A 19333-nucleotide genomic window follows, 5' to 3' on the forward strand; every position below is an offset into this window, starting at 1 on the left:
GGTAGTTACTCAAATTAATTGTTAGCTTAAAACCTTACTTGGTAACGAGTAATGGGGAGCTGTTGGTGGTATAACACATTGTGGGAAACGGCTTCCTCTGAAGTAACGTAGTTTTCGAGAAAGAAGTATTTGTCCGCGAATTTGATTTCGAGACCTCAGATTTGGAATTTGAGGTCTCGAAATCAAACATCTGAAAGCACACAACTTCGTGCGATAAGGTGTTTTTTTCTATCATAAATATCTCGCAAGTTCGACGACCAATTGAGCTCAAATTTTCACAGGTTTGTTATTTTATGCATAATGTTGAGATACACCAAGTGAGAAGACTGGTCTTTGACAATTGCAAAAGCGAAATGTATTTTTGACAATAACTTTCTATAGGGAATATGGCGTCCACCATAAACATAATTTTGTAAATGGTTATTACACCAAAATAGGTCAATATAATTTCATTTACGTGTTTTCCTATTCAATCTTTTTTGGGAAGTTACGAGACTCATGGAAGAAAAAAAACCTTTTCACACGAAGATGTGTGCTTTAAGATGCCTTGAATTCGAGAGAGGTCTCGAATTTTTAGAATATTTTAGAGAGAAACTACTTCTTTCTGAAAAACTGCGCTACTTCCGATGGAGTGGTTCGTAACACCATCAACGATCTCCATTGCTGATTCCAAGTAAGTTTGTATGCCAACAATTATTTTCAGTAATTACAAATAGTGTACAGTGCTTTTCAGGTGTGAACCGCTTGTCTTTACACAACTTGGGTGCGAAGGACAAACCGTACTACCCCAACAGTCGCCACCGTCCATTAAAACCATAATCCGTCTGTGAGAAACGGACAAAATTAATGTAATAATTTTGTTGGCGGAGGAGATTTTTTTTTTCTGGTATAGAAAAACAACTATCATCGCCCCTGTTTCCCTAGTGCATTCCCGGAGTATTATTCTACAACTAATAGTAATTTATCCGTATATGTAGGGAATACATTATAATTGCGGTCAGTAAGCATTTCATATCACACACAAAAATCTTACTACCAAAACAAAATTAGCATTTGAGGATCGCTTACATCTCATATAAACGTTTGTTGCAAGACTCATCGGAAAAGCGATTTAATAATAAGTACAATTGACGTCAATTAATGCATAAATACATACAAATAAAGTAACTTACTTATAAAGATCGCTCACTGTCTCAAATCTTGGATACGCCAAATGAGGATACTGGGTCTTGGATTATTACCTAGAGTAGACCCTGCCTTTAATCTTTCGCTGTGTGGCAATCCTTCCATTCCGAATTTTTTTTAATATAACACAACTTCGAACATATGCCAAAGTTTAGTTATCAAACATAGTATTGAAACAATATTGTGATAATTTGTCTGACGCAGACAGCTCCCGCTGCACTAGTTTTGTGTCTAGTTTTTGTTTAAGCAAGGCAGGACAATATGAAATCCACTTTTTAGGAACTGTGTGTCTATTCTGTGTTGTATGAAAATAATACGGTTTTACGGAGTGTGAAATGTAAGATTCCTACAAGCTCCAACAATCACATCTTATTTCAATACATGGATAGGAGTGGAATGAGACCACAAAGACTTTATTGGATTGCAGTTTATTTGTGACACCCTGAAACACGGACACTCATAAAGTATATTTCGCTAGGGAATTATAAAATAACATCAAGCGTGGAAATGTTATAACCGTCTACAAATACCGAGTCTTTTATACAATTATACTGTATTTTCTAAACGTGAAAGAATGTGTACTCTGTGCACTGTACATGTATACTGTTAGACCATACTCCGTTTTCGATTCTTGCTCGGTGTTGCAGTCACTGTGGGTGTGTGGACATTGCTTTGTTTTTAGGGAAAATCCTATTCTTTAACACTCAACAACACTGTGTGGGCGTGTGTATGTCCACACACTGTTTATATTATGTAGACTTGTCTTGTTATGAGGTCCACACTTCGTAAATATAGCTCACTTTTCTTTTCTTTTTTTTACTTTTAAGATGTTATTGACTGATTGATTTATTAATTCACTTTGTTTATTCATTATTGGGTAGGGTGCGTTCTAACGCCCTTTTCTCAAAAAGATTGCAGACGAAATAATTGTTTTAAAGGATTGCCACTGGGAAGATTTTTTTAAATCAGTGGGGTCTAGGATTGGAACTACGAATGCATCCCCCCCCCCCCCCCACTAACTGCTTTGTCTTTGGCAACCCGGATCTTGAGCATGCTAGCATTAGTGCCCTTTGACGCACACACGTCAGCATACATAATCTCGAACGAACTCCAATTTATTGCCAAGGCATTAAAGGCAGTGGACACTATTGGTAGTTACTCAAAATAATTATTAGCATAAAACCTTTCTTGGTAACGTGTAATGGGGAGAGGTTGATAGTATCAAACATTGTGAGAAACGGCTCCCTCTGAAGTGCCATAGTTTTCGAGAAAGAAGTAATTTTCCACGAATTTGATTTCGAGAACTCAGATTTAGAACTTGAGGTCTCGAAATCAACCATCTAAACGCACACAACTTCGTGTGACAAGGGTGTTTTTTTCTTTCATTATTATCTCGCAAATTCGATGGCCGATTGAGCTCAAATTTTCACAGGTTTGTTATTTTATGCATTATGTTGAGATACACCAACTGTGAATGCTAGTCTTTGACAATTACCAATAGTGTCCACTGCCTTTAAATCATATTAATTTACCAATAATACGAAATGTGTGTCCGTGTTCTGTGCGTTGGCAGTTAATTGTTCAATCGTGAGTAAAATACCCCACTCTGACATTTAATTAACTAAACTTCGCTTTGGCCTTTATACATTAAGGCAATTTTTATGAGGACTCGATCAGTGTCGAAATGGGTTGAAAACGTTGAGGTTTGACAAAGAGGTTTGCGTGATATAGTTGTGTCCCCCTGGGGTAAAAGATATCATTTTACGCTACTTTTTTTTCTCTTCAAATAAGGCTGTTGAATTATTTGCTCACTCTGTCAGTACGTGATAAGACCATTTCTAGAGAGCCTTCGGGCGATATAGAAGTAGACAAAATTCCTAGGCTTATAGAAGAGTATAAAAAAAACGCAGAAGATCCAGTCCTCCCTTTCTCTCCCTACGAATAGTGATGATACGATAAGCTACAATCTTTTGGCCTAATACTTGTTATCAGCTATAACCAAGAAGTATCCTTCATTGTGACATTGCGTTGCGTTGCAAAAGTCGATGCACCGGGATAGATGTATAGACGCCAAAGAACTTAATGGTGGGTGCGGGGGGGGGGGGGGGGGGCACAGGCTACAGATATCACTTTAAAGACACTGTACACTATTGGTAATTGTCAAGGACCAGTCTTCTTACTTGGTGTATCCCACCATAAGCACAAAGTAACAAGCCTGTGACAATTGGGGCTCAATTGGTCATCGAAGTTGCAAGAAAATGGTGAAAACAAAAACACCCTTGTTGAACGAATTTGTGTGCTTTCATATAGGAATAAAATACTTCTAGCTAGATCTTTTTTATTATTTGAGTGAGAAAATTACCTCTTTCTCAAAAACTACGTTACTTCAGAGGGAGTCGTTTCCCACAATGTTATAAATTATCAACAGCTCTCCAATGCTCGTTACCAAGTCAGTTTTTAAGTTAACATTTGCTTTGAGTAATTACCAAACGTGTACCTTCACTTTAAACAACATTATTCTGCGTATGATTCATTGTACCTGGCAATTTTAAAGGCAGGGGACGCTATTGGGTATTACTCAAAAATTATTAGTCTAAAAGTTTACCCTTTTTGGTAAGTGCAAGCAGTTTTTTTATTAACCTTACTTGGTAACGTGTAATAGGGAGCTGTTGATAGTATAAATCATTGTGAGAAACGGCTCCCTCTGAAGTAACGTAGTTTTCGAGAAAAGGAGTAATTATCCACGAATTTGATCTCGAGACCTTAGAATTACACATATGTTATAATAGTTGTGCACAAGACAACAAACATTTAATGAACATTACATAAACATCAAATAAATATTGGGTAACTCTTTGCAGATCATGTATTTGACAAACTCGGGCACTTATTCGTTATTTTATACACATCGATGTTATTGATAGCATCGATATAAATGCTTCAACAGGGAGTGGTTTTCAAACTTTTGTTCATAATGGACACGAGCAATGTGTAACAATGACTGTGTGATTTGCAACAGCAACAACAACAGATTGTGGCTCCGTTATTTTCCTGTTTCGTTATAGATTTTTAAAGGTGACAATGACTAACCTAAGATATTCAGTTGAGAACACAAATAATGGTGCGAACTATTGCAAATTGTCTAATCACCATGCTTACAATTCATTGTAAATATGTATTCATAAATACCTCAGACAGTTTCGCTATTCTTATTGGTGGAGAGCGCGTCACGTGGGGTGTATAAACCTTTGATAATGACCAGTTAAATGTGTTGAAACATGGGCGTGACACGCGAGCTTGCACCTGTGCTTATAAGACAGTTTCTTCATTCCTATTGGTCGAGAGCAATGGCTGGAACAGTTGCGCCACATCACGCGATACGCGCGACGCGCACAGCGTTCCCTTATAAGGAGCTGTTTACCCGAGGGCCTTACCATTTCATAGCTGGAGGGGTGTTGTGTTGCAAGAAATCGTTGAAAAAAATTATTTTTTGCATTTATTTAACTTTTTGACTAATAAGTATTGATTTTTTTTTTTGACCGAAAAGTCCGCGGCCTGGCTCTTGATAATTTACCTCGACTTCGTCTCGGTAAAATTATCAAGATCCAGGCCTCGGCGGGTTTAAACCACTAGTTGAAAACCTCTTCACCACACATTGACTCCTCTTATTCATAAAGGGTGTTGTCTGACTCTCTCTCTCTCTCTATTCATGTATTTCCACTTCACTGCGCATGTTACACTTAGTTATACCTGTTCATGTTTGATGTGTTGTCATTAAGCCTTCAAGGAAACCTCTGCTATATAGAGTCGAAGTGTCAGCCCATTTTAAAACTATTTTTAGTGAAAACATTTATTTCGGGTAACAATCTTTAATCATAATAATAATAATAATAAACGGTTCTTATGTAGCGAATTTTACAAAATAAAGTCTCTAAGCGCTTCTGTGATTGAAAAGGTGGGGTTTAAGTTGTGATTTATATGTTTCTAGCGTGGCACAGCCTTTGATAATATGGGGATGAGCGTTCCATAGTCTAGGATAAACATATTTGAAGGAGCGCTGACCGTAGAATTTTCTGTGCATTTAATGTTCCATTGATATTGTATATTGTAAAACCTTTTCCTGTGCTTTTATATTTGTATTGTAAATTATCTGATTATCTGTACTATAATTCTTGGCTGCGACAAGCAGATTTTTTTTAATCAACCAGTAATAATAAGTTCAAAATAGGCTAAACCATTGTCATGAAATATGACGCTTTGAACACAGAATTATGAATCATTTGAAATCCATCTCACGACACAATTTTGTTTGTGGTGCCAAAATGCTTTTGTTTCCCCCCCAAATGGAAGGCCATCTCTTACAGGGAAGGTGAGAGGCAATAATTTCTCAGGAATTTTAATCTGTGTTTTCTCAACAGTTTCGGACGTGAGCAATGCACTGTATCTCCCTGAGCTAGAGATCAGACAAATGATTGTAAACACCCACAATACCTTGCGGCGGAAGGTGGCCACACGTTGGGCAGACAAAGGACTGGCCGCGAGCGACATGAGGAAAATGGTAGGTCAAGGTTTAAATTTAAAGAATGCACTAAAATGCTACCCCCCCCCCTCCCTCAATAACAGGGTATAGGAAATTAGTCCTTATAGTTTTACCTTATCCATATTGAAAGTCATCCCCAAATTATTTTCTTTTGTAAGTTTTCTGAATGTGTTTAGTTTCCAAATTCAATGTGTATAGACATAATAATTGCAATCTAGTCCATAAGAATCAAAAGTCCAGCGGTGATCGTTTAGCTACGTACTGCCATATGATATTTTCTTGCTGTTCGTCATTAGTGACCTGTTGCAGGTAACTTGTTATTAGTTATTTGCTTATCCCCCCAAACCCAATAAATGTTTAATCTCTATTACAGAATCCCCTTAATTATTGTGTCATTGTTGTTGTTTTTGTACAATTGGGACAAGTTATAGGCCGAGAGGACACGTGAAAAAGCCTATGTCGTTGTTGTTTAAGTTATAGCCAACGAAAATAATATAGGTTTTGTAATGTAATGTAATGTTGCGTCGTTCGAATTAACAAAATCATAATTCAATTTAACAATTCATCAAAGCAGCATTCAAATTCGTAGACGCTTCTTGAGGCGTGTGTGTCACGAAAAAGAATGACGCTACGCAAAATTGAACGGAGTGCTAAAGGAATTTGACTCGATTCAAAACGAAATTGAATGGCCGAGTTCTGAATTTGCAACACAGTAACAACTGGAGAGGCAAAACAGCTTTAATTCGAACGCATGAAAATGAAATTGACTGCTTATTTGCCGAAATTGACCGAGAAAACCTATAATATGGGGATGATAACCAAAATAAAAAATAGTGTCAGTTATTTTTATGCTTAACCACATTCCAATTAGAAAAAACATGAACTGTCTAAGTTTTGGAGAAGTCTTTCATCAGTCGCCGCTACAACATTTTACCAAAATTATCAGAGAATTACAGACACGCTTACTTTGTATCTCTTTGCTATACTGGTGAGCAAAACAAAACTCTATGATTCGTTTGCCGACCGAGTGATCGAGCGCAAGGGACTGAGGATCAACAGGGTTCGAGTTACCGTCCTTGATACTTCTTAAGCACGAAGCTTTGCCATAATTGCTTTTGGTTGGGACGTTAAACCATACTCCAGGGTAAAATGCATGTCTGAAGAACCGGTAAAAAAATATATTTACAGTTATTGCTCAGATAATCTGTTTGTCCCTGTATTTTGGGCAGTGACTTCCGAGTGCGCTGTAGCAACCTTTGTAAGGTGTTACATAAAATATGAGTCTCATAATTCAAATAATTAACTGGAAATAAATAATGATAAGCGCTTTGAGTAGTAGATCAATCGGTCAAAAATACTAGAATTATTACATAGTACTAAAGAAGTCGGTATAAAGAAAGGACATTATTAACTTAGTATGTATGAAACACGGGAATACTGTCTGTTTTCTTTTTGTTTGTTTTTTTAACGAGTCATTTTCCACTTTATTCTAGCTCCCTAAAAAGCGCTTGAAGTCACCCTTATCCCACACAAAACGAAAGCGAACTGTGGACAAAGTGCATATCAGCTCTTCGAGCGATTTATCGATTTTGCGTGGGGTAAAACGCAATTTCACGGGATATTGTGCGATATCCATTTACACTTTTACAGGGTTGCTCAATTTCGTAAAAATAAAAAGTGTGATTTCCTTTCGATTGTGCTGGATGGGGGGGGGGGGTCTCTACATTTTTTAATATAGGCCCTACCTTTTGGCATGGAAACATATACTGTTGATATAGGTGTACTTTCTGAAGACACTGTTTTTCGATTTATTTTTAAATTATTGTCTTTACAGTATGGCTAAGCGAGGGCCATATGGTTATAATCGTTATTATAAAAAATAATAGCTAAGGCCATCTACCCTAAACTCATTATATTAGTATTTTTAAAAAAAATGATACGTTTACATTTTTGGTAATGAAACCAGAGATGACTCATATTAAATGAACTTAATCAATGTAGCTTGCAAGCCTGAGGAAAACCTGTATAAAAATAAAAAGTTGCTTGCTATGGACGTGAACCAGAAACGTTGGGGCTAACTCATACGTCTCTTCCCTGGGTTTAGAACACTGGACCAAACGGCTTAGAGACACTGGACAGTATCGGTAACTGTCAAAGACTAGTCATCACAGTTGGTGTATCTCAACAAATAATGCATAAAATAACAAAATGTGAAAATTTGAGCTCAATAGGTCGTCGAAGTTGCGAGATATTTATGAAAGAAAAAACACCCTTGTTACACGAAGCTGTGTGCTTTCAGATGCTTGATTTCGAGACCTCAAATTCTAAATTTGAGCTCTCGAAGTCAAATTCGTGGAAAATTACTTCTTTCTAGAAAACTACATTACTTCAGAGGGAGCCGTTTCTCACAAAAATCTAGTCTGTCAACCTCTCCCCATTACTCGTTACAAAGAAATGTTTTTTATGCCAATAATTATTTTGAGTAATTACCAATAGTATCCACTGCCTCTAAGTCTCATCCAACGCAACTAGGCAAAGTCACCTGCACTGGGACACAGGTGCCACTGCCGGGACTCGAACTCACACTTAACATGGATGATTTTGTGAGTCACTTCAAAGACACAATTACCATTCTGAGTTTGATAATGGTTTGGGTCATGGTTCAGTTTGTTAATAGAGAAACTGTGTGCGTGCTTGATATTTCATTTGAGGTATTTTTTGTACAAATATTTGTATTTGTTGTTGGTTAAATAACTGCTTCGTTTGCCATACACATACATTTGTACGTTGGATTTTGAAAAGAATCATGACCCCCCCCCTCACTTCTGTGACAAACTCTTGGTGGCGCACTTTTTAACGAACCCTCCGAATTATTCATTGCTTGTTTTGTGTCTGTTTGTATTTCATCATTGTTGTGTATCATATCTACAATTTAAATCGAGCACAGTTTATTTTCAACTACAAACATTTTGAATTTAACCACGCTAAGACAAGCAGCCAAATTTTTACACTTCGCAAGCCCGGGCAAAAATAAAAACCACCTCAAATTGCACCACGAAGTACAGCTTTGTTTTGATCTATGGCACAATAACACTTTAGTAGGCCTACTTCACCTGAAGAGGCTATTAACAAACATTAAAGCTTTCCTCCTTAAAGAATATTCTTTCTAAAAACAAACAGTAAGATTCAATTGTGTGAGATGTTGTTGGGGGAAAAGAAGAATAATATTTGTAAAGAACTAATATATTAATACTTCGTCTGATGAACAAGGTGTTTTCGTCACACCTAAATGAAAAGCTAGCATCACAAACATCGAGACCATAGTATTTGTTTTTCTGCCCTTTGTTTTTTTACAGTGTTTCTAATGTCACTCTTCGCATGTACACACTGACGCTTATATTAACGGGTGTCTCCGATCCGCCACGCACCCTAACTGCAAAAATATTATCATCCCTTTTTTACGCAACTGAGTTCTGAAGCTGTTATTTTTTCGCAGGTCATCAGCGGCTACGTAAACCTTCTTTGTGTCTTAGCAAAGATGCATGCACCGAAAGGGAAAAACATAACTGCAATGATTTTGAGAGGCTGGTGGTAAACACCCCGCGAAAACGTTTGTCTTTTTTTCTCCTTTCTTTTCACTTTTTGACTGGGGTGACATGAATAACATGTTTGTTTGCTCTAGGGTGGACGGAACAAGTTCTCAACAATTGCCGAAGTATTTGAGAGTTTTTTTGAGAGAGACAGAGACACGGATTGGACAACGTAAGGCAGTAGCTTGATACCGCCTCATGTGTCTTTAGTGTGTCCAGTGTAACAGCCGATGTTTGTATTAGTTTTGATTGTTCGAAAATCTGTTGACTGATTTTACAATCGGGTAACCTTTTAATAATAATGGTCCCCGTTTCGAGTGGGTACGAGAATGCTGTTTGTATCGACCCCGAGATCGACCCCTATTCTCCAGCTTCATGTACACACGTTCACCTTCGCGCGTAACTTTTAATAAAGGCTATGCATAAACAGTTAAAATTTAATAGAGTGACGAATTAGCTTCTGGGTACAGATTGGGCATGGGGTAAGGCCCTAACCCTTAAGCATTTCACATAATCAAAACCCGCTCACACTGATGTGCGCGTTCGATTAGCTTCCCTGGGTCGACCCCGCGGTGCTCACTCGGGTGAGCCCATGTGAGCCCCTGACAAGAGCTAACATCTGACGTCACACTTCGACGCTCGTGAATAACGCCCCAGCAGACCGGCATCAAAAACAGGCGTGTAGTTTAACCTTTGACCTCATTAATTTCACATAGAGATACGCAGTCAAATTTTATTGCCGACTTGAGAGCAGTGTACTTGTTTGGGCAGCTAGCTCATGTCACTGTAGTCTTGGTTCAAGACTCTCCTGGATTTGTCACAACAGGGCGCGCTATCACCCCAACGCGCTATCAACCACGAACCGCTATCACCCGAGAACCGCTATCACAGGAGAGTCTTGGCACATTCGTTAAATCTCCCCCCCCCCCCGATTTTGGGGGGAGATTTAACGAATGTGCCAAGACTCTCCTGTGATAGCGGTTCGTGGTTGATAGCGCGTTTGGGGTGATAGCTTGCTTTCTTGTTACAAATCCAGGAGAGTCCTGAACCAAGACTAATGTCACTGCAGCGACCTGTCTTTATCCTTGCGGATAAGGACATGGGCCCAGTCTAGAGCTAATCGAATTCCCACACTCGCCCTCTCGTGGTGACGTCATGCACTTCGGGCCAACCTCGGACACGTTAAGCAGGGCACTGGGGGCTGCCCCGGTGAGCCCCCAGTTCTATGTTCCTGGCAAAGAAACAAAAGGATGCTTATAAGTGAACTTTAATTACAAGTCTATAAAACAGTGTAATTGATCCTGCATTTGCGTAGGAATTCCAAAACAAAAACCGTTCTATGACGTCGTACTATTTCAAATAATATTTGATCTTTACATTTTGTTTGCACAGATGATTGTTTAGTTCATTCCTGAATTTCGATGAAATTGAATCCAGACAGCACTGAATTTGAAATGTTCGTTGGGGCAAAATGTCCTCTTTGGAATATATAGACCCATTAATTTCTTGTTGATGTCCGATGACAATGTTTTTCAAACATCACTCTGAAAAAGTATCAAAATCATACACCATTTGAACATGAGGTATTAGAGACCTTCAATTTTCCCCGACTTTTATGGGGACTCTCACTTTCATTTCAAAACTTGTTTGTGCGCCCCTCCCGTCCCCGATACAACTCAAGAATATTTTGTAATACACACTCTTTGGAGCTGATACTAAAGCATAACAGACAAGATAAAGATCAACTTAATAGTGGTTGAATACTTGAAAGTAATCGTCCCATGGTTTGCCTTTTAAGCTTGCCAACCGGTAAGCTATGTAAGACGATCAAATTTCCTTTGCGAAAAACAATTATTGTGTCATATTTCAAGAATTTGATAAGTTAAGATCAATGGCCTACGGACACCTATAGTGTCACGCGATTAATTTCAACGCGCAGTTTTTTAGGGCATTTTTTTTCTTCTCTGACGACGTGGAGAGAAACCAACTGATTCGGGAGGCTCTATTTTTCATTCAAATCAAAGGCGTCCTACGCATTTATACCACACCGATTTATACCGCAGCTTAAAGACACTGGGGTGGATTTCACACAGAGTAAGGTCTAATCCTAACTTAGGACTAGTCCTAGGAGATATACAAATTGCATGGATAGTCCTAAGTTAGGACGAGTAACTGGTCCTAATTCGAGATAAGATTAGTCCTAACTCTTTGTGAAATCCACCCCTGGACACTATTGGTAATCTTGGTGTATCTCAACATATGCATAAAATAACAAAAATTTGAGCTCAATATTGGTTTTCGAATGTGTGAGATAATATTGAAAGAAAATACACCCTTGTCACACGAAGTTGTGTGAGTTTGGGTGGTTGATTTCGAGACCTCAAATTCATAATCTGAGGTCTCGAAATCAAATTTGCAGAAAATTACTTCTTTCTTTACAAAACTACGTCACTTCAGAGGGAGCCGTTTCTCACAATGTTTTATAATATTATCGACCTCTCCCCATTACTCTTTTTCAAGTAATGTTTTATGCAAATAATTTGTTTGAGTTATTACCAATAGTGTACACTGCCTTTAAATATGTGTTGAGTTTACACGGTAACAAGCCAGCAGTGGAATAGCACAACACATGATCCTTGCTCAAATCTGCTGAGTATATGATCACTAATCCACGTCAGCCCGATTTCAAGTTACTTTGAAAAAAATGGCCAAACAAAAATGAGTCTATTTACCAGATAAAAAAATATATATATACCCAACAGAATAAGTAGCATGAAAATTAACTGTAATAGGTCATGGACTCATTGTCCGTTGCATATTATTTAAAGCATTACCTTTATTAGAAGCTGCGTGAAATTTGTCCCATATTCTTTTGTTATAAAACATTATCAGTGCCCAAATAATTTTGCTTGCAAGGTGAAAGCAGGTCACCTGAAACAAATGTCATGCATTATTTTGGCTTGTGTTTAGCACTCTGTGTCTTTGCTATAGAACTTAAATAAGGGAATCAAATAATTATATTTTTCGGTCAAAAAACATCAACACTTATGGTCAAAAAGTAATGGTAAGGCCCAGTCAAGGCCCTCAGGTAAACAACTCCTTATAAGGTATTGCTGTGCGCGTCGCGCGTTGCTCTCGACCAATAGGAATGAAGAAACTGTAGCACAGGCACAAGCTTGCCCATGTTTCAACACTTGTTACATGTCATAAACAAAGGTTTAAACACACCCACGTGACGCGCTCTCCACCAATAAGAAAAGCGAAACTGTCTGGTATTTATGAATGAACATTGTAACCAGCAAAAACACATGTCTGTATGTATAGTGTGTCTGACTGGTCTTCCATTTGAATGCTTTTGCTTTCAAAATGTTGGCTCCTGAGTTGGGTTGGGATAGACTCACTCGGACTCGACACTCTGCAGCTTGTAAGTTTAAGGCATTTGCAGCCCCAATTATTTGCAGATGATTTTAAGCAATTTCCAAATGCATGTCGATAAAACTAATTTCTGACACATTTTTCAGGAGAGTTCATAGACTTGAACACAACACGGAGTCACACATGAGAAACAACGCCAGCGGCTGATCGGATCAATTTTCTGTCAGATGAATCCATAATTAACGAAGTATCGGTGCTGAGGTATTAATATGACACTCTTTCCCCCGGTTCGTTGGAAATTGTTTACAAAAATGATCGATCTGTGTTCTTGTCAGCTGCGTGCATTGCCCTCATTTATCCCTCAACCCAGTCATCTGCCTTCAGTCTATATAACCCTTTGCAGTCCCACTGCACTGCCGCGGGGGGCCAAAGGTCACCACACGAAATGGCGGGAAAGTCACGTCTGCGACCAACACGTGGCGAGGTAGGGGTTGACTCGCGGGTGATCGGCTCGCCTTGCCTTGCTTGTTTCACGCCCGTCTTCTTGCAAAGCGGGGATCGACGCTTTCCTGGTGTAACCTTGCAGCCATATCAGAATCGAATTCCACCATGGCTGGCTGGGATATGACTGTATAATGTAGTTGTGTAAACTGACAAACCAGCATTCAAGGCTTGTGCGTGAGAATAATTGACATATTTTCTAAATGGATTGTGTGACTTTTTCTCTTCTTAGAGTGAAGTACGGCATTACTATTGCCATTTGTTGCCCGCGGTGGTGGAGTGTATACCAATATCTTACTTGATGTGTTGATATTTGTCTATGCCTTAAGGCAATTTGAATGTGTATTGTTCAATTCAATCACATTACTTAAAGGAGGTATAGGTTTGGAACCACTCTTAAAATAACGACAATTTCAAAAAAAAAATTGCATCCGTGAAAATTGTCCATCTTAAATGAAGTCATGTTCGAGGAAACTGCATCTGAAACCTTTCAAAATGGTAACAGCTTGCTGTGGGTTGTTACAACAAAAATTAAGGACAATGTATTTACATACTGCAAATTGTGCATGACTTTTCCCAATTTCCCCGATTCACACAACGGATTCACTATGCCTTCGATTGTTTAGTCAGCAATACCAATATTGTGTATAATACAATTACAATACATGGAAAGACAATAGTCAAAAAGACAGACTCACTTCCCAACGAGAAAAAAAATAATCAAAAGGTATTTCGACACTACACAACTTGTGACCTGATTCTATAATAAAAAGCGATTATCCTTTCTCCTAATGCCGTTCCAAGGATCTTTGCAGGGAATGCACTCAAAGATTGAAGTAGCACGCGTGAACTTTAAGATTCGAGACTCGTCTTTAATACCAATAGTGTCCACAGTCTTTAGAGACACTGGACACTATTGGTAATTGTCAAAGACCAGTCTTCTCACTTGGTGTATCTCAATATATGCATAAAACAACAAACTTGTGAAAATTTGAGCTCAAATGGTCGTCGAAGATGCGAGATATGAATGAAATAATAATAAAAAAAACCTTGTCACACGAAGCTGTGTGCTTTCAGATGCTTGATTTCGAGACCTCAAATTCTAAACTTGAGGTCTCGAAATCAAATCTGTGGAAAATTACTTCTTTCTCGAAAACTACGTCACTTTAGAGGGAGCCGTTTCTCACAATGTTTTATAATATCAATCTCTCCTTATTACTCATTACCAAGTGAGGTTTTACGCTGATAATTATTTTGAGTTATTACCAATAATGCCACTGCCTATATAAGCCCACACTTTCACAGATATTCGCATCAAATTATGTTGGGACCACTCTTCAATGTCAGCCGATTATTCAGGTCATTATCACCTGCTTGGCACGGTCAAATAACTTGATGTGAAATGTCACAAGATATGCTTCAAACCAATCAGGATTCCTAATGATATAAACATATATTTTCTGACAAGATGAAATCTATAATATACCTGGAGTGAAATTCATTTTGAAGTTAAACTGCACTGACTGACCGAACACGTCGTATCCAATTTATACACTGTTTTGAGTAGATTGTACTAGAGGGTAGAAATTTGTTGGCTGAGTGTTTAGTGGTGGCTGTCTCACCAGTCATTCATCCGTGCTTTACACTCTTAGTAGTTGTTTTAATATTAATGACAAAGAGAGCCCCCTAAAGGTCCAATGGATATATGCAGGCAGGAGGGAGACTATTGGCGGGGGGAACGTCACAACAACACGGTCAATGACTTCTCCCGATTCCCGGTCATCGTAGACTGGAGTAAAGATAGACATCGGCCCTGCACCACTCTAATTGGGCTTTGAACTCTTTCGATTCTGGCTTTTAATTTCAATTGTTGGAGACATTTTTCCCAAACTCTATGGTATGAAAAATCATCCCATTCGAATAAAGGAGAGGGGACGCCTCTTTAAAGTGACCGCATTATTATCACCAAAGACGGAGATGTTGAGTTGATAGGTTTTTCGATACGGTCACAGATATCATGTTGACAGTGATAATGATAGCAGAGCACCCGTGTAGATATGCGCAAAGCTCATAGCTCGTGAAGATCGCTCGTGGTGTGTTTAAACTAGATTGATTGACGATCTGTGAGCTGTGACACACAAAAGCTATAGGCTTATGCTGGATCACCCTGCTGAAATTGGTTTCTCCAGTATGGATGTAACCCCGGTGTTGACGAAGGGGGTTATTTCGTCTCTCTTGATCGGGTGTTGACAAGACGAAACTCATCTTCGGTTTCCGATCTTAAACGATTAAAATCAGCGCGTTACGTGTGTCACCCGAGAGTTGAACAACCTACTTGTTTTCTTTCTCTGCATGTCCCACCCTCTCCCATTTCAGAAAAGAAATGTTTACTTACTTTAAGCAATATTTGGCTCTTAAAGACACTGGACCCTCATGGTAATTGTCAAAGAGCAGTGTTCTCACTTGGTGTATCGTATCTCAACCTGTGAAAATTTGAACACAATCGGTCATCGAAAGTTGCGAGATAATAATGAAAAGATAAAAAAAAACTTGTCATACGAAGTTAGATTATTGACTTCGAGACCTCAAAATTCCAAATCTGAGGTCTCGTAATCAAATTCATGGAAAATTCATAATAATGAAAAGATAAAAAAACTTGTCACACGAAGTTATGTGCTTTCAGATTATTGACTTCGAGACCTCAAAATTCTAAATCTGAGGTCTCGAAATCAAATTCATGGAAAATACTTTTTCTCGAAAACTACGCTACTTCAGAGAGAGCCGTTTCTCACAATGTGTAATATCAATAGCTCCCCATTACTCGTTTCCAAGTAAGGTGTTATGCTAATAATTGTTTTGAGTAGTTATCAATAGTGTCCACTGCCTTTAAAGGAGATTGCAATTGCTTATCTGTGTATTCTAACACACAGTAAGCTAACTTGCTTAATTTATTTTACTTGGTGCGAAACAATTCTTGTTCGTTGAGATGGTACCAGAAAGTATTTATTTTAACAGGATGCGAGCACTCTTGGTTATTAAGATCTGTATGTGTGACCCTATCAAGTAGAAAATAAAGACCTACTTTCTCCAATGATGATGCCTGCAAGTGACCAATTAATATACTTTGCGCTTAATTAACTCACGTGAACTTCTGTTCTACTTTTATCTAATTTAAGTTCTTAATCCTAATTTAAGTTCTTAAAATTACCTAGATATTTTGTAACAAAGATGGCACAAAGTTGTACCATCTTACAAATTTGTTCGTTATCATCGGCTGGATCCGATGATAACCAAATGATCAGGGCCCAATGTCATGGCTCTGCTTACCGTAAGCACAGAATCGGCGCTTACGGAAGCAGGGAATTCTGTGCTTACGGCAAGCGTATTTCACGTGTTTGCGGCGAATTTGGGCTTCTGCGCGTGCGTACTTCACGTTACTAGGCATTCTACGCTTACAAGGCTAGCGTAGAAATTCGGCGCTTGCACGTAAGCGGGGAATCGCGATCGTAAGCGCAGAATTCGGCGGTAAGCAGAGCCATGAAATTGGGCCCAGGTCTGTAACATAAACTCATCTTTGGCAAAAAGAACTAATCGACGGAATGGGTGGATACCATTTGTACCATAATAGGATCAATTCCTACCTCGAGGATATACATATGAATTGATTAAAGGCAGTGGACACTATTAGTAATTACTCAACATAATTATAAGGACAAAACCTTACTTGGTAACGAGTAATGGGGAGAGGTTGATAGTATACAACTTTGTGAGAAACAGCTCCCTCTTTAGTTGTCAAATTGTCAAAGACTGGTCTTTGACAATTACCAATAGTGTCCAGTGTCTTTGATTCAAAGCCTTCGGTGAGACATTTTGGCTGTACTCTGTAGTTTAAAGGCAGTGGACACTATTGGTAACTAATCAAAAGAATGATTTGCATAAAACATTACTTGGTAAAGAGTATTAATGGGGAGCTGTTTATAGTATAAAACATTGTGAGAAACGGGTCATTCTGAAGTAACTTAGTTTTCGAGAAGAAGTGATTTTCCATAAATTTGATTTCGAGACTTCAGATTTAGAATTTGAGATCTCGAAATCAGACATCCGAAAGCTCACAACTTCGTGTGACAAGGGTGTTTTTTTCTTTCATTATTATCTCGCAACTTCGACGACAAATTGAGCTCAAATGTTCACAGGTTTGTTATTTTTTTGCATTTGTTGAGATACACCAAGTGACGAGAAGAGTGGTCTTTGACAATATTACCAATAGTGTCCAGTGTCTTTAAAGCCAGTGGACACTATTGGTAATTGTCAAAGACTAGCCTTCGCAATTGGTGTATATCAAAATATGCATAAAATAACAAACCTGTGAAAATTTGAGCTCAATCGGTCATTGAAGTTGCGAGAAAATAATGAAAGAAAAAACACCCTTGTCACACGAAGTTGTGTGCGTTTACATATGGTTGATTTCGAGACCTCAAGTTCTAAATTTGAGGTCTCGAAATCAAACTCGTGGACAATTTCTTCTTTCTCGAAAACTATGGCACTTCAGAGGGAGCCGTTTCTCACAATGTTTTATACATTCAACCTCTCCCCAATACTCGTCACCAAGAAAGGTTTTATGCCAATAATTATTTTGAGTAATTACCAATAGTGTCTACTGCCTTTAACGTATCTAAAAAATATTCGAGGCTGATTTTGTCACTTGGACGATTCTTCTTGTAAGGAGGGACTCAAAAAGAGTATTTGAAATCCGATCTCCCCACAGGTTGCGGTAAAAAAAAAAACGCTGACGGAGTCATCGATGGACAACACTCGTAGGCGGTGTGTGAAGGGTAAACACAGAATCAAAAGAAGATACTTGCGGGGTCTCGAGCGTTAGATTTCATCCCACTGACCTGCACTGCGATATCAACACCCAATATCGATATGACATGAAAGATTAGCGTTGAGAGAGAGAGAGCGAGAGATAGGCGCTCGTTGGGAAGTCACGCGCGGTGTGATCAGCGATTTTATGCGGGAAATCCTCCCTCTATACTGCACTCCATTTTCTCCTACTCGGTTTTTCTTCCTCCGTCTTCAAAATGAGGACAACTGCAGTTATCGAAGGGCATTGATACAGGGATTTTAGTATCTATCTAGCCTTGGGCTATGTGTTTTGTATCTGATGTCGTTCCCTTTCAGATCACATTGCAGTTGTCTTCCGTTAAGTCTCGTGTTTTCTTTTGGGAGTATCTTTTGATTACTTTATTAAGGGACGAACAAACATCTGAACATCTCGGTATATCATGTGTCAATATGAGAGCGAGGGCGTACTTGTGTCTTTACCCAGGCTATTTCTAGTTTGACTTTCGTCTTTAAAAAATAAAACGATCGTTATAGGGGGAGATTGGGTTGATATGATAGAAAAGATAACCACAATTATAGAGACACTCTGTATGTTATCATTTCTCCTTTTTTTTTTTTTTTTTTTTTTATTATTCAATCTACCACCCCCCTTTTTTTTTTGCAGGGTGTGCGTATTTATTTTGTGTGTTTGTGTGAGTTTTATAGTCACACATATTGAAACCGGGGACCTATAACAAAAGAGGACAATATTATGGTCCACGGTTCGGGACAGGTCCACAGGTGGAAAACGTATACAAAACCAATGGGAGCTGTTGCAAAAAAAAAGTTTAAACAGAAGAGGGACAATACGAGGTCCACTGTTGCAGGTGAATGTAATCTATATTAAAACTAAAAGCTTTTTATTTCAGAACAACTCAGATCATCATCCAGTGCCGGTTGCTGCGGATGCAGATCCATAATTTGATCCGGGAGGGGAGTCACTGAACACCCGATAAAGACAACCATAAGCACAAAGAGTTTAAGTTCATTGTACCAGCGGATCGTTTTCATAATGTTGGGTCAGGTACCCTGCATACAACATTGACAGTGGCAGTTCTAATTCTCACACCATGAAAGGAACCAGACTATTTCCTTCCAACCTCTGTTTGGTTACGTTGTGTTGAGTAGAAGGAAAGCAAGATGGCCGCACCATAATAATACTCAATAAGGTATCGAAGCAATGGTTATTGCCACTGGATAGAAGAAGGCGTAAGTTATTTTTTAACAAAACGGAGAATAATCGGTTTTCTAGGCTCAA

General features: G+C 38.6%; 1 protein-coding gene across 1 annotated transcript in view; it reads left to right on the forward strand.

Annotated features, from left to right (window-relative positions):
• The window catches only part of LOC117289411 (GLIPR1-like protein 1), a 46903-nt gene that overhangs the window by 17092 nt on the left and 10478 nt on the right, over window positions 1-19333 (forward strand). Inside the window, exon 2 of the mRNA XM_033770526.1 lies at window positions 5604-5743. Within this exon, the coding sequence (XP_033626417.1) occupies window positions 5604-5743 (140 nt within the window). The remainder of the gene's footprint in view (window positions 1-5603; window positions 5744-19333) is intronic.

The sequence above is a fragment of the Asterias rubens genome, chromosome 4 (assembly GCF_902459465.1).
Source record: "Asterias rubens chromosome 4, eAstRub1.3, whole genome shotgun sequence".
Taxonomy (NCBI): domain Eukaryota; kingdom Metazoa; phylum Echinodermata; class Asteroidea; order Forcipulatida; family Asteriidae; genus Asterias; species Asterias rubens.